The following is a 22,181-nucleotide window of genomic DNA, read 5'->3' on the forward strand; positions in this document are numbered from 1 at the left end:
AGCTTTAGCAGCTGAAGGAGCCCAGGGAGATGAAAGGAAACATGTAATGCTTTAAATATTAAAAAGCAGAACAAGGTCTTTAAAGGGTTGTAAGGAACTTTGGGGTTGCACTGCCTGTCACAGCCACACAGAGGCTCCTCTTCCTCTGGGGTACACAGGGACGTGCACCTGTTTTTACGTGTCTTGCTCTACTGCAACTCCCAAACCATACTGGCAGATCCATGCGGAACTCCAGGCAGTGAGGGCTGGGCATCAGCTGGACAAAACCATCCACCTGGCATGTGGGAATTGAGAGGTGCTGAATTTCCTCCCTGGGTGCTCTGGGTCAGCTCAGGTGACCCTCAAAAAAAGGCACTGACAGCTGTGAACAACTTCCTTGGATTAATCCTTACGGAGGCATTACTGAGTTTTTTAGTTTTTCGGTGGTATTTGGACTTGCCCATGGGAACGTTTGTGAAGGGTGCCTCACAGCCTCTGCCAACACAGCAGTGATTCTCTGCTGTGAGATCCTCCCCCCAGAGCCACAGCATCCCCCAGAGCTCTGCTGTGTGAGCTTCTCCCCAGAGTGACAGCATATCCCAGAGCCCCAGCATTCCCCTCAGAGCTAGGGCACTGCTTCTTCCACCAATGCCAAAGGCTGTGCAGTCTAGCCCAATCTCTTCCAAAAGCAACTTGCTCCCATTGATTGATGTCATACATGGGCAAGGAGTTAATTTTCCTTTTTTATAGCTTACATGTCATTTAAATTCCAAATGACAACTTACTGCTCAATTTACCATCCCTGCAAGGTTCTCACTGAAGTTTATCAGGCAGGGGCTTGGTCTGGGAAAGCCTTGTACCCCGAGCACCGGAAGGCTGTGGAGCATCTCAGTGAAAACACCGCTGTGCTCATGTCTCAGGTGCTGCCACTTTCACCCCTGAAACTCCTTCTTGAGCACTGAGACCCGTCACCATTCTGTTTACTCTTTTTGTTACCCGCTAATGTTGTTTTCAGTCCAAAGCATCCCACGGAGTGCACCTGCCTCACCTACTCCCACGAGCGATGCCGGCAGGTCCCGGCGCCGCGGGCGCTCCATTGAGTGCAGATCTGTCTGCAGAGCTCCATCACCCTGACACATGATCTCTTTTTTTTCTTAAAGATGAAAAGAGCAGTTTCTTTAGAAGTTTCTTATTAAATGCATAATCTCGTTGAGCAAAACCATCTTGCTTTTAACTTGTTGGGCCTTTCATCGCACATTTGTTCGTGCTTGATCTACAAAGTGCTTTAACTTTTGCAGAATTCCGTGGGTGTCAAAGGCTGTTTTCTCGTGCTTTTGGCTCAGGGAGGTTGGGATGGGAATTATTTCAAAGACAAAGCAAATGTCCCAGTGTTGGGCAGGTTCTTCAGGCATTTGTGGCCTCAGACTTTGCTGTGTTTCCTTCTCATAATAGATGGGCTGGGGCCATCACCATATCCCAGGATAAGGATGGGAACCATCCTGTGCTGGACACTGGGCAGAGAGGATGATGAAATAATTTCAGACCTATGTTTTATTGTAAACTGTGGTATCTGGGACCTAGAAAATTTCAGGTGCTAAGCTGTTAGGATTGCTGCCACAGTCACTCAGGCAGATAATCAGCTCACTCATTCACAACATCAACAGGAATCAGAAAATTAACATGAGTTGGTAATTATGGGTTGAATGTCTCTGGAAGGCAGGGGCTGTCCAGAGCCTCAGTGTACTGGGATGGAGCTGACACCCAGATCAAATATCTGGACTCTATCAAATATTCCATCATAAATTAAGGTTATTCAGGTACTAATTTAAATGACCTGATCTTATTTCTTTTTTAATTTATCCCTAAACCCTTGGAATTTATATAATTTCATCTATATTTTAGCTAGGCAAGAGCTTTTAAAAATATTCTCCTACTATGTCTGGGAAAAAAAAAAATAAAAAAAGAAGAAAAAAAATCTACCAAAGGAAGACTGGCATTAGATTACTTCTGCAGCCGGAGACCATCTTGCTCTTACAATATGTCAAAAGCCCCTCTCATTGAATTGTGTACATTCTGTCCCTGAAGAGCTCAGAGCAGCAGTGACCTCAGAAGGCCTCTGGAAGAGAAGCCCTTTACGTTTGAATGGGTGTCCTGACATGTGATGAAGAGATTGCCACGGAAAACCTGCATTTTTTGGATGTAATCAGAGAAAATAAGTGAAAAAACCAGGTAAGTCTGATTCATAGTTACTGCTGCTCAAGGCAGTAGTAATCCCTTGTTCTCAAGGCATGGTCAGAGCCTTTTTTGATTAAAAAAATAATACTTGGCTGTTAATTTAAATAAGGGCATTTAAATCCAGTTGTGCTCCCTTTGTCTTGCAGGTTTAGAAGTGTTCAATTAGTGCACAAAACAACCAAACCCCTAAAAGCTCCTCCTGTAGCTCCCCAGCACACACACAAGCATTAGAACTGACAGGTCTTTTGTGCTGAACGACTGCTCTTCCCAGGGGAAACAATCCACACTGTGGATACAAACAGCCAGAGAGCACTTTGCATTTGGCACTTTTATCTGATTATATACACATAAATCTGCTTATAGAACTCTACCCCAACAGCAGAGCATTGTTTTGCAGCAATTTGCACTCCCTGGGCAGAGCCCCTGCAGACCTGCTTAGAACTGGTTAACCCTTGGAACCTCGGGGGCAACCCAGAGTATCCTCACCATTTTATCTAAATTGTTGCAGTTATATTTAATTCAAGTGGTCCAGTCATAGGAAATGTTAAATTTTCAATGCACACTGTAAATTAAACTGAATTTCTGATTCTGTCACAGGGCTGTGACTCTGCTGCTGTGTGACTCTTGGTTAAAAAAGCCCCAAGTCACTGAGAGGAAAATTATTTCAACATTGTCTTAGTGGCAGAGTGGCCTGAGACCTGTCTCCACAAAAAATACAGAAAAAATACAGGATCAGGCCTTAAATCAGTAGATTTTTCAGTCCATAATTGGAAAAGTGAAGAGAGTTTTAATGAATGAGACAGATCAAGAAAATACTTATTTTTTTAGTGGAAACTTTGGACTTTTTCAAAACACCAACATTTCAGGTGGGAACGCAAATCATCCTGACAAGCCCCTTCCAGGGAAAATTTATCTAACTGGGGGGGGGGGGGGGGAGGCAAATAAGAAGTGCCTGAAGAGGAGGTGGGATGTCTGCAGGGTGGGTGGGGGTCTGATCCTCTCCAGACAGGTTGTGGTGTGCACTGCCTGCAGGCACCTGATGTGTACAAATGTCCAGAGGGGTGTGTGTGTGCAATGCTTGACCACTTTCCCATTCACTCCTTCCCTAGGGAGTTTACACGTTTTCCCAAAGGTCACTTAGGCGATTAACTTAATAGTCCACAATGTCATTCAGCAACTATTTAAACTCCCATGAATTACTGAAGTCCAAATGTTCCTCCCTGTTCCTCCCCATCACCTTCCTGTACTTGCCCTTGTTTAACTCTTTGCACTGCTCCGTGAATTCTCCAGGTGCCAAGAAGGCACATGGTGGGATTCCTGGGGTTGTCCTGTGCAGAACAAGGACTTCAATGATCCCTGTGGGTTCCTTTCCAATGAGAACAGGGATCGAAAGGATGGGATAATGTGGACAGGAACCAGTTGAGGTCTGAGAGGTAAGAGAAGGAGTTAAACCTCGTTAAGTAGCTCCATTACAACAGGAAGGGTGAATGTCTCAGCTGGTACAAACATTCGCCAGTTACAAGGCAAAAGTGACAACCCAGCAGAATTATTGGAGAGACTCTTCTTGTGGTAGTGGCAGATTGTTTCTGGAAGCGGAGAAATGGCTGTGTAATGGGAACGGCAGGTTTTCCTGGAGTTCTGGATGTTGTACAAGCTCTTTTCAGACCCAGCAGACACAAGCGAGGTTTTTGAGTGGAAAACTGCCAATTATTCCAGATTGTTGTGATAGTTTAGTGATTCACACAAGACTTTAGTAGACTGTTAGAGAGAACTCCTTTTACAAATGCTCTTTGGGTTACAGAGCCTGTTTGGAAGTAAAACATTCACATTTGGAAATCAGTCTTCCGTGCAGTGTTTTCAGCTTCTGGAGGACTTTCAGTGTATCAGCAGCATGGGCAGGGGGTTCCGCTTGGCCATGAACTCCATGGATGTGCCAGGGGCACCAGGAACTCCAGCAGGTATAGGACCAACTCCCTGACAGGGGGGTGGACCCAGGTGGGGGTCAGGCTCTGCCCCCATGGAATAAGTAGCACAACAAGAGGAAATGGCCTCAAGCTGTGGCAAGGGAGGTTCAAGTTGGATATTAGGGGAAATTTCTTCGTGGAAAGGGTTGCCCAGCCCTGGACAAGCTACCCAGGGCAGTGGTAGAGTCCTCATCCCTGGAGGGATTTAAAAGCTGTGTAAATGTGGCACTTGAGGACATGGGAGTGGTTGGACTCGATGATCCTGGACGGCTGTTCCAACCTTAATGATCCTATTATTCCATGATTCTCTTATTCTATGAATACACATGGAATGCATTCACCAAAGAGGTTGCCAATCAAACAACTGTGTTTTAAAGCTGACTAACAACTTGGTATCATGGCTTGTATCCTCTGTGCATCCAAAATATTAATAGAGGGGATGTAAAGGGGCTTCTTTCAGAAATCCAAAGGTGCTGGATGGAGTTATCCCTGTGGTTAAATGAAGGCAGGAAAAAAAGAAGCACTATATTCACATTTTTTTACCTTACCTAACCATCTCAGTAATGTAACATCATCAGATGTGAGTGATAGGATGTACATGTGACATCAATTCTGTTACAAATGCCAAAAAAATTCTATGCAGTTTATAGAAGCCATGACAGATCTTTAAATGAAATGATTTTCGGTTTGGTGGTTTGGTTTTTTTTTTTTACAATTTTGCAGTGTTGGCAGTTTAAGGAATCTGAAAATTGAATCCATCCATCTGGCACTGGGAAAACAAACAACATATTTGTCTCTGTATTCTCTTTTCACTCCAAAGCTTAAAGATGCTAAACGCAACCAAGTAAATGTGAAGTGGGAGGGGAAGGGAAGGCTGAAATCCCTTACCCCTCAGGATATTAGCTTGCACAGGTTCTAAAGAGATGATTTCACTAATTTACCAAAATTACTCCTTGAAATTGAGAAATTCCAAAATTTATAGAACATCTGAAAAGTGCAATATGTGTAAATTCCAGGAACTGATCTGACAGGGCAGGGGTCAGTCTTGTCCTCTCAAATGCAAGGCTGAGTTCCTTGGCGTGGAGCCATCAGAGCCATGGAGGGATACATGGACCCATGGTGGTATCCAAGGGTATCAAAGGAGGCTTTTCCAAGCAAGGATAAAAGGCAGCAGTGCTGTTCCAAGTTAATTATTGACACCATAATAACCTGAAGCTACTCGCTGAGGTCTCCATGGATGCTCTGCAGCGCTATTCTCACTCTCTGCTTTCTCCAGTCTCCTCCATCACAGTTCTTCAGCCATTTCAGGGGCAATGGAGATGTTTTACCTTCACTTTTTTCTCCTTTTGGATGTGGGAGGAATGACAGGAGATGCATGACAGTGTCTCACCAGTAAGTCCACCTGGTCCCTCCACAAGTTCTGCTTATTAGTAAATGCAACAATCCATAGATTCTCTTCTATGCAGAATGAAACAGTTTCAGAAATTCAGTTATCCCTGGGCCTCCATCCTGAAGTGACCATTCCCAGGTCCTCTCAGGGCTTCATGCACTCTGCTGTACATGGTTCTATAGGTGATTTTTCTTTCCTGGGCTATAACAGGTATATCCACCAGGAAAGCTTTGGTTGAGGAGAGCAGATCCTGGGGCTGTGGGTGTGCCTTCAGCCTCTGAGCTGGAAACTTCAAATGCCCAATGTGTGCAGCTCCATGTTAGGAAAACATAATGATTAACCTGTCTGAGGGCCTGACTCATGTTCTCTCACTTTCCTTTTATGCGGCAGTGAGTAGTTTTACTGATCTAAGCATAACACAGCTCTTCATGGATCAGGCTGAAGATTTAGCAACCTCCTGTAGTGAAGGATAACCCTGATACTGCATCCCTCTAGAGAAAGTATTTCAGCCTTCAGCAGAAGAAAATCACGTCATTCAGATACTGACTAAATTTTGAGGAAAGCAGTCAGAAATTGAGGTTGTCAATTTTTATACCTGGGTTCAGGTAAGCTGAGGATTGATCACTGTGCACGTGCTAAAGGAGAGAAGCTGTAAAGAGTTAATCTTTATCAGAAAATCATAAGCACCCTGACCACATTATTTCCATTACACTCCTTCTCTCCATCTACAACCTTGGTCACAAAATTGGGAATGAAAATCATTATCTATTTCATTCACATCTGCTATTAATTTTTTTGAAACCTCCTTTTAATCTGATTAGAACTTCTCCTCTAAAGCAAACAAATTCTAAACTCAAGGCTAAAATATCAGGTTAGCTTAGTAATTCACATAATATTTTTATTTTCTCTTCCTAATTGAATTTGTACATTGATTTGTGTTACTGTTCTCCTGACCAGTTATTATTAACTGTTTACCAAATGCCAAGGATATGCAATGCACTGGGAAGATACTGATGGCAAATTGCTTTCCAGTTAATATATCCCATCGGTTCTGTCCCTGCCCAGGCAATCAGCTGTGCATCTGCTCTGGCTCTTCCTCCCTGTTCAGCTCTAGTAAGGCTTTTTCTTTATAATTTACTGGGAATGTTGTCTGAAATGGTAACTCTTGAGGACTGGCTGTGAACAGATGCCCCATCCCCAGGAGCGTTCAAGGCCAGGTTGGATGGGCTTGGAGCGACCTGGTCCAGTGGAAGGTGTCCCTACCCATGGTAAGGAGATGGAACTGAACGAGCTTTGAAGTCCCTTCCAACCCAAACCATTCCAGGATTCCATGATTCTAATTTTGAGGGAACATCCTGCCTGGTCAGTGGCAGTACAGGTAGAAAGATAAGACAATTTACTATGTTTCCTTCATGTCCTCATGAGTATCCCCATTATTTTCCATGGGTCCAGGCTTGCCAGAGCAGCACAGCAATGTCTGGAGGGAGCAGACACGTGGAACGCGCGTCCGCTCCACAGACCTTTGGTTTCCTGTTTTCTCCGCCAGTTATTCAGAAAGGTCTCTCAGTAAAAGCAGCCACAGGTTCCTTTGGGGAGATGCCTTCTGGTGAGCCCAGTGTGCCCAAGAGGATCCTGCTGTCGGGAGCAGCTCCTGGCCCCACTGGAACTCAGTGGGGTGGTGGCCCCTCACACCAGGGGCTGGGAGGAGGGACAAAAATAACCTGTTGAGTTTCACTTTTTGTTCTGGGTGAGGAGAACAGATGCTCTAAAATAGTTTCACTTCATAGAAATACCTTAATAAAGCTGCTAAAAACTCATGTATGAGCCCACTTAGCACTTTAGGAAGGGCTGTCCTGGAGGAGCCAGGGGTGGTGGGAGGCAGAAATCCCTGAGCCCTCCTCAGCTCCTGCTCAGGCTGATCGGAGCAGCAGTGGCATTTGCTGTCAATTTTCTTGTCTCTTTATCTCAGCCTTTTGAGGGTTACAGGCACAGCAGCATTTTGGCAAGGAGACCACATGTAACGCCTTTTTATTTGCCTTCTGCAGTTGTTTCAAGACTTGTGCCTTGTTATGCAGTAATGGAAGAAGTCAAATACTGACCTTTTGTATAAGCACAAAAGAGCCTTTTGGGGCATTATAAAAACCTCTGAGGATTCCTGTAGCTTCTACACAAGTCTGTATAAAAGTTACTGTTTATAATTGGCTCTTTCCTTCCCCTCTGATGATGACTGAAAGTTATTCTAAAATTAGTATTTATTGTTTTATTAGTAAATATTTCTCTACTCTTTACCTTCTGTAGATCACAAAAAGATTCACGATTATAAACACTATTTATTAAAAAAATATTTCTCCAGTCTGTAACTTCTGTGGACCACAAGGAAATTCAAAATTGTAAATTGTTAGAAATGTTGCACTAGCCTTGTGAAGCAATGCAAATTTAGGGAAGGTAGAGCCAAGGTGTCAAGCCTCTCTGCCTTCAGCCTCAATTGTCCAGTGTGTTCCTCCCATTTTTAAATTCTCTGACAAAGAGATGTGACCGACACAGCTAGTTCTGAGTTGTGAAGCTGAAGTGAGAGCAGTGGATGAATCTCTCCCTGTCTCCTTTCCCAGGCTGTGTCAGTGGTTCAGATGTTTTCCTGTCAGGGCAGACGGACTCACTGTGGTTCTATGAACATTTCCTTGGCTTTCCCAATGAGCTGAATGCATGCCGTGACCACCTGGAAAGCTTCAAGGAGGCTGTGCCCATGGATGCAGGTGACATGCAGGGCTGCTAATTAATACACCAAAGGGAAGTGATGTCAAAGTTTGGGTGGCATCAGACCATCTCCTGGAGCCAAATGATGCAGCAAGGCTCAATATTTGACTGTTCAAAGCACCCAGCGAGTTTCAGCTCCTGGGAGACCTGCAAGAAATATTTGTAATAATTCCTAGTGAGTGCCTCAAGTTTTCTTCATCTGTGCTAAATCCTATAAATCATCACACCTGTAGGACTTCTGCCATCACGTAACCCCCTTCGGCTGTGACAGCAGGGGTGGGGTTGGCTCTTACCTGCAAATTAACAAGTTCCACACCATACCTGAAAAACCAGAGAAAACTTGTTTTGCAGGAGAACCCTTTTTTTTTTAGGGAGCTTTGCATTGATTCAGGAGAGTCCAAGCCTGCAGCTTCATTAGTGCCTCTAACCCAATTAACCTTGCTTATGTTCTCTTGAGTAGAAGTTTGCAAACTGAGGAGTTTAAATCCTGCAAGCGAGTCTGTGCTGGGGCAAAATACCAGATTCCTCCTAATTAGCCAGAAACTGAGGGTTGCTGTTGTCTGTCTGCAAGGGCAAGCCAGGTTCTTGTTCATGTCAGCATGAATCTGGTGGTTTCCTTGTGCTGACACTTAGAGCAGAACTGGGCCCATCATCTGTCTTTGCTGGATTTTAATAAAAGGTCACATTCATTCCTCTACTTTTTTGCTCCTTCAAGGCAGCTTTCATCTAAGACAAATTGAGCTATCCAGAGAAAGTGAGAAGTTCCTTTAAGGGGTCAAAAAGTGGTTAAAATATGGAAGCAAAAGGTAGGGAGAAACAGATCCTTTCACAGCAAAGTGGAGTCCCACAGGGATCTGTGCCATTCCAAATACTCATAAATGACTTGGAAAAGGAGAGGACGTGGCAGGAGGTGACAAAGTTGGTTGCTGAAAATAAGTTTTTCAAAGTAATAAAACCAAAATCTAACTGTTAAGAGTTGCAGAAGTGCCTGACCATATTGAGGGAGCATGTGATCAGATGCCAGGCTGAATTTACTGCCAGAAAATTATAATACTACAAGGAAATGCAAAATGCACAAAGAAAAATATATGAATATGTGCAATGACAAGCTGTAAATTAGATATTACCACCGAAGAAAGAATCACTGGAGATACAGAGTTCTGTGGAAACAAACTCGCTGCTGGCTGTCAGAAAAATTAACTGGAATGCTAGGAATGATGAGGGAAGGAAGAGAGAAGAGCATTGTGTTACCACGTCTTGTGTATTGTATGTACATCTGGTTGCCCCTCTCAGCAAGTATATTCTAGAATTAAAAGGCATAGAAAAAGTTGAGAAATATCATTAAGGTAAATGAACAGCTTTGGAGAGCACACATTCCTGCTTGATTCCTTGGAGCTGGAAATACAGAGGAGGCTCCTGTCACTGTGCATCTGCCTCAAGTGAACTTTGTGACACATGGAGTGACATCGGACCCATTTCAGGGCCATTGTTCCCACATCCTTTGATAAAACTTAAACTAAATCCTGGCTGCAGCAAGGCCCAGATGTGGGACATGTCAGGAACCCCACGCTGCCAGCCCAGATGAGGGTGGCACCAGCTAGCCCTGCCTCAGGCACACATCTGGAGGGGAAAAAGAGGAGCTGAAGGTGGCTGATTTCAGGCTATTTCTGAACAAAGACTGGGAGAGGCCCTACTCTTAAAAATATTCTATGTGAGGCTGTTTCTGAGAGAGTTGCTGTTCATTACACTGGAGTGTTTCAGAACCACCCATAAGCCTGGGTTTTAATGCTCCTGGCAATGCAGAAACTCTCAGGTGTCAAAATAACCACCTCTTCTAAAGGGCTATGTGTTACCAGAATGTTTAGGTTGTCTCTAAACTTATCTTTAAATACATGAGACAATATGATTTTCTTTTTATTTGTCTTTCTATCCAGCACTGCAATGTCAGCACCGATTTCTGTGAGTTCAGGCTGATGCCAAGCACAATCCTACCACGGAAATACCTGGTAAGTCTTTTGGTTTTTTATTAGATCTCCCAACTAAAGTCACAGAAGAGGGCTGTTTAAAACTGAAGTCCTTTAAAAGTTATATCCATGTAAATGCTAGAACAGCACAACACAGGGAGTCAGTAGGATGGAACCCAAAGGATAAGGACAATTAATTGTCTACAAGGACTTTTTCCATAAGAAATTAAAATATGTAGACCTTATTTATTTATACAGTGTTCTCTTCTTGTCTCCAGAAAAAGCATTTTAATTTTCATGTCCCATCTCCTTACCAACTGCCTTTGAATTCTCCCATTTCATGTGTGTGATATTTAGGAAAAGATTTAAAAATCCTTTCTTCATACAGAGCACCTACTTCAAGTCCAAGAATTTTTCCCCTTGGCTCCTGGGTTTGGTTCACACTCTGAATTAGGACCCATCTGGGTACTAAACATGGCAGAGCTTGGAATTATGTTTTCAATTTGAACAGGTGTCATATCTCTTGCAGTAAAGGCGGATGTTTTAAAAGGTATGTGACATTTCATAAAACATATTTTTAGTGGTAACATTTTTGTTTTTCTCATACCTTTACTTATATATTTCACTCCTGAGTCTGAGCTGAAAACTTGCTCAGTGTCACAGCCTGAATTTCGTTTCATTAGTGAACCCAGTTGCATATAATTCTGGTTTATTGCTGACAAGCCCTAGATTTATAGAACACGATTTGAAATCATGAACATGAGGAAGTAGGACTTGCTTTAAAACAAAATAGGCGTCAGCCTCCTGCGTGGTGCACTCCTGCAATGAATCTGCCATGTTGGAATTACACAGGAATACACACCTCCATTCTCCTAGATTCCCAGGGAATACACACCTCCTCCGTCTCAGATTCTCCCAGCATGTTGGCACAGGCGGCTGCTTTGGAATTGTGTGTTGATTTGCCCCCTTGCAGCACCATGACCACCAAAACACTCCAGAGCAAAGAGAGGAACATCGAATCCTGTTTTTTAATCATTTCCACTTGATCAGCTCTTTACACGTGGCATTGGCAGACCTCTCACAAGAACTGGTGAGCGCGGTCAGTCCCTCATCCTACAGTACAATTTACCTGTCCAGGTAATTCTACCTAATTCTCAAACAACAGCTGAGCCAAGATAACCCTGTAGGATCACAGGGAGCTCCCACACTGCTGTTGGGTGCCTGTAACACAAGGAGTCTGTACAACCCTCCTGCCCACGGAGCAGCTGTGTTGGTGATGCCAACTTAGCCCAGACTCCACTAAAATCTGTGTGCCACTGGCTACTGGTTTTTATCTGGCACTGTGCTGCAGGAAAAAAAAGGGTGCAATCAAAGGTGGTTCTTTTCTTGCAGGCATCCTGTAATTAGCTCAAGTTTTCTTTTCTTCACAGAGAGGTCTTGATGCATAAACCAAAAGTTTCCTCTTCCTTGCATGTTGTTGCCAGATGTTTCTGAAAAACTTCAAAACAAAGTTGTTTGTGTGTACTTACACATGACTTCACCCCAATGCCTGTCACAAAGTGCTCCTTCTCCTCCTCAATTAACCCAATTAACACCCCCATTTCTGACCAGTGCATTTCTGTGACTGTCTGTTACAGCATTCTGGAGTTTCAGCCCTTTGTCACAGATCTAAGCCCCAGCACTCAGAAAAGCTCTACAGCACCGTAACCTCCTCTGATGAATCTCCAGTTGCAGTTCTGATTTCTTTTTTACACAAACCAGCTGCAGAAGGAAGCGGCTCTCACTGTTTGTCCCTGTGGATCCTGAGATGGAAGGATTCAGTGCTCACAGTTGTTCCTGGGGCTTCAGTAAACCCTGAGGCCCATCCCTAGAAGTGTTCCAGGCCAGTATGGACAGGGCTTGGAGCAACCTGGGCTAGTGGAAGGTGTCCCTGCCCATGGCAGGGGGTTGGAGCGAGATGGTCTTTAAGGTCCCTCCAGCCCAAACCAGTCTGTGATTCTATAAGGTGAAACAAAGGGATTCAAGATGAAGTAGAGCAATAGATGTAAAATATTGAAAAAACAATGAAGGAGGATGGTACAGTGGAACAACTGGAATAGTGATTCATGTAGAAATACATGACAACAGCCAAAGGTTAGCAGAGGAATTACAGACAGAGAAAAAAACGGAAAAAGTAGAAAAATACAAGAAATTATTAAGCTGAGGAGGGCACATGGGGCACAACACAGCCCCTCTTTGCCTCAGTTTGTGACCTACTAAAATTAATGGCAGAAGCACACTTAGAGTGAGCTCGGACCCAGGAGTCCCCTCTGACACATAAGTTTGGAGCCATGAGGATGATGATGATGATCTGCTCGTAAGGGAGCACTCTCCTGATCCTGTGGAAACCACAGCTGGGTAATGTCATTATTCCATTCTGTCTTAGCTGCAAAACTATTGACAGGCTTCAGGCACTGGACGAGAGCCTTTGATGGATATTTAAGAATTAAACAGAATTACTCACAAGCTGATAGGAAACAAAATTGAGCTCCTTACAAGGCAACCGAGATCTTAAAAGATTTGGGTTTGGGAAGAGCATTAGACACTGGGCATGTCACTGCCATTTTGCAAGAGAGAGCAGATTGCAAAGGGAGGAGCAGTTCTTCCTATAAAACTGTGCTCCACCTGAACCTGTTCATGGCACAGCTACAGAACTGGCATTTCATAGGAAAAGGCAATGTAATCCTTATTTTTGGGAGTACTTCCAAGTATGCTTAAGGCCTACTATGATTTGTTATTTGTGGACTTCATACAGTATTTATTCCAAAAGTGCAAATTCTTTTTTTCTGTGTAGTTCTGAACAATCATCTTTCAATTACTGATATCTCTCCAAATATTTATTTAGTAAGATTTTACTTCATTCATGTGATTTTTGGTCACTGGTGCTAACATGTTCTTGGTTTGACTAAATTAATTCCATTCCCCACTGTCTTTGAGATGTAGTTCTGATTCTTCAGCATCTGCTCCTTTAGCTTATCTTCACTGATTGCTTCAGAGATCAAATCCATCAGTTATGTCCATTCCAGTACTTTGAGTGAAATGCTGGTAGATCAGTCCCTCAGCCTGCAAACTTCTCTGCCCTGCCATAGTAAGGGAGATCCATTCAGCTGAACCTGAACTCCACTGAGCAGCACCATCTCATACACGGATTTCTGAAAAGTCACAGAGAAAGTTGCTGCTATTCTAATCCATGAGCACATCACTTCATCTGGAAAAACTTCAATCCTTTTTTCCTAGGCTGCTTCTAGCTCTGCAGTGATTTAGTGCAGACCCGGAGTGGCCCATCTGTGTTTGCCAACAGGGACTCACGTGTCTGTTCTGTTCCTGCCGGGCTGTCAGCAGTGCGTAACCAAAGAGATTTCCCATACTGAGACCGTACTGCTGTGTGATCATTTACAGTTGTTTCCTTGAGTCTCGAGGGGGTTAATTTTTTCCCCGTGTCACTCCATACCTGGATGCTTCCTGCGCAGTATGTTCTGCACGCTCACTTCAAAGTCAGATGTGACATGATCTGCTTATCTCTGGGTCCCCCACATTGTCCATGCTGTCCCCAGGCAGATTTATGTCGGCATCTGGCAGCCACGGGAGTTCCCTTCGGTGCTTCAGATGTTCTTTCTGACCTTTGGAATGCTGTACACAAAGCTGAAAGTGGCTCTCGCTTCCACGAATTGCCCGATACCCCCTCTATGAGAGTCATAATTATATATTAACGATTTAGTAAATTACTGCCCTTCTATATTTTAATGTCTATATTTAGTGTTTATTACATTGTGGCATAGAAGTGTGCGGTCATTTATAGATTTTTGAAATCTATTGTATGACAATTGGCACCACCCTCCCTGTGGCTCCTCAGAACTCCTGGGGCGCTGGGTTCCCGCCAGACCAGCACTTCGGAAAAAAACAAAAATTACAAGTCTTTTAAAGCCTAACTTATTTCATGCATTTTTATGAACTAGCAAAGATGGGTTTTATTTAATTGTGACCATGACCATATAACACATTTTAAGTTGTTATGCATTGGGTACACGTTACTATTGTTAAACAGCCAGGACACGTAGCTTACCCAGTTTTTACATTCCATTTATTTTTACAGTGTAGGAGTGCCCTAGGGAACACTTCTGACTGGAGGAGAACGAGGAAACATGGTTTGCTGGGGTTGTTCAGCCTCAGAGGATAACTGTGTGAAGCCACAAGGATTTACCCAGTGCCAGGTGAGCCAAAGGCAGTGGAGCATCCCTTGGTCACTGTCGTGTGTGACACCATGGGCTCTGGCTCCTCCCAGCTCAGTAGCACTTGTAGATGAAGAAGTGAAAATCAGTAACATTCTTTTCCCAGTATTATATAGAGAAGCAGAAAATATCTGACACATTTCATCTACTCAGTTCAATACAAAACATTTAAAAGGGAACAAATCTCAGAGACAGAATCCATGCGGATGCAGGACCGTGCAGACTACGAAAAACTCTGATGCCGGACTGAACACAACCGGAGCTACAACTACAGATCATGAGTTTCACCAACAACGACCTTGCACTGAATGCTGCTGTGCTTAGCAACGAGGGAAAAACATCCTTCAGGAGAGGGAGAACAGGAATCATTCTGCCCTGGCCAGAGCTCACTCCTGCACACACCACACTCCAGCCCCCCCTGTATTCCAGCATGAAGAGCCTGTAGGATGGACTCTGCTGCTGCTTCCCACTGTCGTATGGATTCCCAGGCTGACGCTGGTGGATATATTCATAGAATCATCAAATGGTTTGGGTTGGAAGGGACCTTAAAGCTCATCTCATTCCACCCCCTGCCATGGGCAGGGACACCTTCCACTAGGTCAGGCTGCTCCAAGCCCCGTCCATCCTGGCCTGAACACTTCCAGGAATGGGGCAGCCACAGCTTCTCTGGGCAACCTGAGTCAGGGCCTCACCACCCTCACAGAGAAGAGTAAAATTCTGTATAGTAATCTAAAATCAAGTCATTTTGGATCAAAGATGACATTTAAGATATGGAACTATTCATTAGAGAAGGAATGTCCAACCCATAACTGCGCAAACCCAGCTGTAATTAAGCATCTGAGCGGGTGTTTATAAACACATGTTCTCATCTAAATGTCTTAGAAACAAACAGCTTTGTTATAACAGTTCCCCCAAACCACAGAAAGCGATGTGACACTGGCACTGAGCAGAGTTACAGCTCTCCTCTGCAGGCTGATGTTCTCCCACATGTACCCTCAAATCTGAGTTGACCTAATTTCAGAGGTAGGATGGGCCCCCAAATGCAAGACAGTTTCTGCAGTAGAATATTCACACACAAACAGAGTAAAATTTCCAGGTATATTCCCAAGAGCACACTAGTATTTCATGCTTCAAGACACATCCTTGCCTTTATTTAACACTCAGGACCTCTGCAACATCCCCATGCTGGTGACAGAGGTTTCACGGTATCTGAACACTCTGACTTCTGCTATTCTGGTTCCCTTGCATGGGAAGAAGTGTTTCCTGAGAGCTGTAAATCCATTGCATCATTCAAAATATACCACAAGACAGTTCCGAGGGTTATTTTAAAAACATCTTTCAAAAATGTATTAGAATAAGGAGATTGCAGAGGAAGAGTTACAATTTTTAGAACCATTTTTAATAATTTTTTGGGGAAAAAAATAATATTAAGCTAACATTGCATGCACGTGTTTTGCATTTTAAACAGCATCTTCCAAAAGTCTATGTGGCCTGGAAAAAAACTTAAAACTTTAAAAAAAAAATAAGGGCAGATAATTGTACTGTAAAATCCATTCTTTTACTTGGCTTTTTCTTTCTTTGTAGAAGAATCTCTAAGTCTGCATTTAAACAACTGATAAGACAAAACCATCTTTCACTGACAGAACCCATATTGTGTAATTTATGGAATGCCACAATAACCATTTTTAGGTACCCATTGCTGGTCAGCACAGTCCCACTGCCAGAATTACCTAGTCACTATCTCTAAGCTTAATTTATGGCCCCAAATCAGAATGACAGATCTTCACAGGTGGACAATTGTCATTGCTCTTTCCCTGTCACCAGAGCTTCGGCCAAAGCCAAGAGGATGCTTGTTCTACACAGGCAGGACAACCTCCTCCCCCTCTATCTTACTTCTCCAAGGCAGCAGGATATTTTACTTTGCTGTTTTACTTCATTGACATTTTTAACTCTTGGTCAGCTTCTGTATTGACAATTTCATGTCTTTTCTTGCCCAGCTCATGTCCCTCAGGCAGAGTGAGTGGAAACGGCTGTCCCTGGAGTGGGCAGACCCAGACACTGGGGATGTCCCAGCACCAGCACTTGTTCTTCAGGTGTTTGCAGTCCACATCTAACATTATGCCAGTGCACTACACATTCACTTTTTTATTTTATTTGAAAAATGTCAAAATTTGTTAACCTCTTAGTGAAATGCTGCCGTAATTTGTGGTGTTCACTCATTTGTCTTAATGCAAATATCCATATGTCCAGTGCTTGCCAGGGGACAAACAAGGGCCTCTCCCTGCCCTGCAGGGTCTCAGTCCCTCAGCTTTTTTGTGGGGAGATTTTTGTCTCTTTTCATGAATTTGCCCCAAAACATCCATCCAAGCAGACACCTGCCTCCAGAGCTGCCCATGAGCCCTGAGGTGCTTTCTCCATGGCTTCATGCCCCTCTCTAGTGCAGACCCCCACTCTCAGAACACACGGTTCACTAGACCAGAACCCGGTGTAGTGGAAGGTGTCCCTGCCCACAGCAGGGTGTTGAAACAGGATCTTTAAAGTCCGTTCCAACCCAAACCATTCTGGGATTCTATGAACTGTGCTGGGCACTGAGGCGCTGCCCTGGGGAAGTGGGTGGCCCATGAGGCCTCATCCATCCATTGTGGTGGGGACAGTTGGCGAAGCAAAAGAGTAAAGAATCACAGAACACTTGGGGTTGGAAGGGACCTCTGGACATCATCCAGTCCAACTCCCCTTCCCCTGGAGCAGGTGACACAGGAACCTGTCCAGATGGGTTTGGAATGTCTCCAGGGAGGGAGACTCCATGCCCTCCCTGGGCACCTGTTCAGGGCTCTGCCACCTCCCATGGAAAGAAGCTCTCCCTCATGTTGAGGTAGAACTTCTTTTGTTTTAGTTTATGGCCATTGCTCCTCATTCTGTCACTGGGCACCAACAAAGAGAGTCTGGCACCATCCTCTGACACCTGTTCCTGCTATTTTTATGGATCGATGAGTTAGATCACCTCTCAGTCTTGTCTTGTCTTCTCCAGACTAACCAGGTCCAGCTCCCACAGTCTCTCCTCATAAGAGAGATGCTCTAGACCACTCATCATCTTTGTGGCTTCCGCTCCTTGTCTCTCTTGTGCTGAGGAGCCCAAAACAGGACACAGCACTCCCGATGTGGCCGAGCAGAGGGGGAGCATCGCCCCCTTGACCTGCTGGCCACACTCTTCCAGCAGCCGCTCCGTGGGGCACGGGCGCAGCCGGACCCGGGGGCTCAGGCAGGGGGGAGCCGGGCGTGCGGGGCTGCGGGCTGCACTTTCGCTCCTCGGCCAACAGGTCGCACCGTTCCCCCTCGGCTGGGGCGGGCGGGCGCTGCCCCGCGGAGCCGAGCGAGGAGCGGCGGCGGCGGGCAGAGCCGAGCCCTGCTGAGCCGAGCCGAGTCGAGCCCAGCCGGGCTGAGCCAAGCCCAGCCGAGCCCAGCCGAGCCCCGCCGAGCCCCGCCGTGCGGTGGTGGCCGCCCCTCTAGCAGCCGGCTGTCTCCACTCCCTCTGCACGTCGGGGAGGCGGAGGGAGGGAGGGAGGGAAGGAGGGAGGGAGGAGGGGAAGAGGAGGAGGCGGCCGCCGCCGTCCTCCATTTTGTGGCGGGGGCAGAACCGCCGAGTGCGGCGCTGCCCGCGGAGGGACGGGGCGGGGAGCGCGGGGGGGGGCGAGGTCCGCGGAGGCAATTAGCGCTAATTAACGGAGGGGGCGCCGCGGTGGCGGGCGGGGTCGGGTCAGGGTCTGAGGCCGGCGGGAGGAGCAGCGGCAGGAGCAGCAGCGGGGGGAGCGGTGCTGTCGCCGCCGTGGCCCCCGCAGGGGCAGCTATTGACTCCCCCCCCAGCCGGCTGCCGCCCCCCGCCGCGGGTGCGATGGCCGTGGGCGGCTGAAGGAGCCCCAGCGCCCTCCCCCGGACGAGGTAAGGGCGGTGAGGGTCCCGCGGGGGGCTGCGCTTCCCCCTCGGGAACTTCCCGGGAGGAGGCGAGGAGGGGGGGGCGGCGGCGGCGCCCCCGCAGGAATGCCCGGGGCGGGGGCGAGCCGAGCCGAGCCGCCCCCGGGAGGATCCCGGGGCGGGACGGGAGCAGGGGCCGGCGGCGGGGAGCGGGGACCCCCGGCCCTTGGCCCCGGCGTGTGTCCGTGGGGAGCGGGGGGCGCGGAGGGGGAGCGGGAGCCGAGCCCCGGGCTGGGCTGGTTTTGCAGAAGTGGGTGTGCCAGGAGACGGCTCAACAGGTCCCGACACATTTCTCTGAAAACTGTACTTTGTAAAGGCGATTTTATTGCAATCCGGTGGTTTTAAGTGTTTGCAGCGTTTTCCTCCTTTGGGCAGACTCTCGCAGCTGGTTTTTGACACGTTTCCTGCGCTGGATGGTTCGCTGCCTTGGGGATTTTTTTGACATTGGGGGAATTGTCAGATGGAATAACTATATTTTTCCTCCCCTTCATGTAAAAAAAAAAAAAAGAAAGAAAAAGAAATACGCGAAGCTGGAGGTAGATAGTTACATATTTTCGAGTCGCTGTTGCGGCGTCCACCTTAAACAGCCGAGCAGTTTAGGGGTGCCCCGTTCCCGCTGGTGTCCCGGGTGGCAGGAGAGCGGCTCCCTGGACACGACCAGGAGACCCATCGCCCCTGGAACCGGGGCACGACACACCCGGGACCCTCATCCCGGCACACGGCAGGGCCCGCGAGGTGCTGCCGAAGGCCCACGAAGGGTTTTGGCGTTGAGCCTCCCCCGCTCGGGACGATCTCCCCAAACCAAAGCTCGCCGGGGTCACCTTAAAATTTTACACGTGGGGCCTTTTTGTTGATCGAGCCTTAACTCTAGCACACAGAAATAGCAGCGGTGTCGGGGGCTGGGGAAAAATGGGCGGCAGAGCCGTGGGTTTATGATTAAGACGACTGCAAACTCGTGAGTTGGGTCACTGCGCTCGGGGGGTGCAGCCGTGGCCGGGCTGGAACTGGGGCATTGCCCCTCCGCGGGCTGGGGCTGGGCGGTGCGGGCTGAGCGCTGAGTGTGAGGCCGTACACAAACTGTATAGGAAGTTTGCCGAAGAATTTACAGTGGTTCTCCAAATATTTATGCTCTCCGCTGGAAGAAAATGTAGTAAATACAAACAGACGAAACTCGGGAGATTTGTTTTCGGTGTGTTTGTTGGAGAGTAGCCGTGAGAGGGTAAAGTGTTGAACGCTAACGAAAAATCCCGCTTTATTTTGAACTGGGTTTTATTTGTAAACTGGAGATGTATTTAAAGAATTGTGCACGGTTTTTTTGCAAGATTAGTGTGTTGCATTTTAAAATGAACCCGTGCGAAGGTGGCAAAGGCTGTTTTGTGGTGGGGGGATTGTGTGACTTCTGGAGAGTAATAAACCACGGAGGTGCTGGCTGGCTGGCTCCGGAGGCTCCGTACTGCTGTGAGTGAGGGACCTGCAGGCAGTGAGGGAGCTGACTGGGAAAGGTGATAAATGCGCTTCTCCCATGCTCAAGGTGTAATTAAATACCAGGGAAATTTACCTTGCAAAATTTGTGAACCAGGTCCTTTAACAATCCTTACACTTCCTTCATGCAGGGAGGGGTGACAGAGCTGGAGAGTGCGTGCAGAGAGGTGTCATGTGCTGTAGGCTGATTTTGAGTTGTGTGCAGATTTAGCAAAACTTTAAAATGTGTACTTCCTCCTGACAAGACAGAAAAAAAAAATTTAAAACCCCTGAAAACAAGCACTGTGTTTGAGGGACGTGGCACGTGTCAGCTCATAGCGCCGTCTGCCCTACCTTCCTTCTCAGAGCAGCTGAACCAGGCTCGCCAGGCGAAAGATTTAGAGTTTTTATTTTTAAGCTGTTATTAATGTGTCCTTGCTGTGCTAACTTTGACTGCTTCTGATCTTTTTATAGTTAATGGTAAAGTAATGGATTCCAAAGAATTGCTTAACCCGTCGGATCAAGACGAAACAAGGAAAAATGCTCTCATCAGTACCAAAGGAGGGATCGTGATGGACTTCCATCCACCCTTCAGGGGTGGAGCTACTGTCCAAGCCCCTGTGTCTACATCTCCTCTCCCTGCGTCTTCTCAGTCAGATTCCAGTCAGCAACCTGCTTTGCCTGACTTTTCGAAAGGATTAGGAAACAATGTGCCTCAGCCAGACCTTTCCAAGGCAGTGTCGCTCTCGATGGGACTGTACATGGGTGAAACAGACACAAAAGTGATGGGAAACGACCTTGGATTTTCGCACCAGGGCCAAATTGGCATCTCTTCTGGAGAAACAGACTTCAGGCTCTTGGAGGAAAGTATTGCAAGCTTGAACAAGTCCTCGAGCCTGGCCGAGGACGCGAAGGGGTCCGCGTCTTCTGAGGTGCCGCTCGAGCCGGATTTCCCGGGCATGGCCGGCCGCAACGTCCCTTTAGAGTCGGGAACTGCAGTCCAAAGCCAGGTTGGCTCAAATGGTGGCAACTTGAAGTTGTTCTCTGAAGACCAAAGCACCCTGGATATTCTCCAGGATTTAGAATTGCCGCCGGTATCGCCTGGCAAGGAGACCAACGGGAGCCCGTGGCGGCTGGACCCGTTGCTCGATGATGGTGGTTTGCTGTCCCCCATATCTGCAGATGATGCCTTTCTCCTGGAAGGAAATCTCGGCGAAGACTGCAAGCCTCCCATTTTATCTGACACTAAACCTAAAATTAATGACCATGGTGACCTTTTACCCAGTTCCAAAATGCCAATGCCTCAAGTGAAAACAGAAAAGGAAGACTTCATTGAACTCTGTACTCCTGGCATCAAGCAGGAAAACATGGGCCCACTTTACTGCCAGGCCAACTTCTCCGGGTCAAACCTGCTGGGTACGAAAGTCTCGGCCATCTCCATCCACGGTGTCAGCACCTCTGGGGGACAGATGTACCACTATGATTTAAATACTGCATCGCTCTCTCAGCAGCAGGATCAAAAACCAATTTTTAATATCATTCCATCTCTTCCTGCCGGGTCAGAAAATTGGAATAGGTGCCAGGGATCGGGGGACGACGCGTTGGCTCCTCTGGGAACGCTCAACCTTTCTGGCAGACCTGCTTTCTCTAATGGCTATTCAAGGTAATTAGTTTTTGTTGCTATTTATTAAAATGCTACAAGTGTGTTTAGCACAGCTCTGTGCATGCTGGTTTGTTGTTTGGGTTTTTTCCTTTTTTTCCTGTTTTTCCTTTTCTATTTGGTACGTGTGGCTGATCAGACTTCTCTGGGGAGTATTTATTTGTTGCCACAGTACAACAGTAGCTTTAACCAACTACTCAACTCATGGTATTAAAGGGATAAAGAGAGAAGGGGAGCTGGCATGCTTTAAAAAGTAAATAAATAAAAATAAAACTTCCAGGATACTGCCTAAAGGGAAAATTGAGTACGTGGTAGCAGGATCCATATGCAGACAGTATGGAAGGAAGTATTTAAGTGTGTACAAAAGCTGCTTCGTTCCCAAGGGTTAGAGGATCAATCACTGTGGGCTTTTTTTCCTTCCTAGTGTTACTTAAATGTTATGCACAAAAATAACTTGGTTGCCGGGTAAATTTCTAGAATTACATTTAAGCTGAACTCGAGTTTTCGTTGTGCTCAGTATCACATTTACCTTACATG

The 22,181-nt window shown here is 46.4% G+C and overlaps 1 protein-coding gene across 1 annotated transcript in view; it reads left to right on the forward strand.

Annotated features, from left to right (window-relative positions):
* Positions 1-18,391: 18,391 nt before the first annotated feature.
* Positions 18,392-22,181, forward strand: part of NR3C1 (nuclear receptor subfamily 3 group C member 1) — a 64,875-nt gene continuing 61,085 nt past the window's right edge. The window contains exons 1-2 of the mRNA XM_017822901.1: positions 18,392-18,490; positions 20,459-21,647. Coding sequence (XP_017678390.1) covers positions 20,473-21,647 — 1,175 coding nt within the window. The 5' untranslated portion in view covers positions 18,392-18,490; positions 20,459-20,472. The remainder of the gene's footprint in view (positions 18,491-20,458; positions 21,648-22,181) is intronic.

The sequence above is a fragment of the Lepidothrix coronata genome, unplaced genomic scaffold (assembly GCF_001604755.1).
Source record: "Lepidothrix coronata isolate B3197 unplaced genomic scaffold, Lepidothrix_coronata-1.0 Scaffold100, whole genome shotgun sequence".
In the NCBI taxonomy this organism is placed as follows: domain Eukaryota; kingdom Metazoa; phylum Chordata; class Aves; order Passeriformes; family Pipridae; genus Lepidothrix; species Lepidothrix coronata.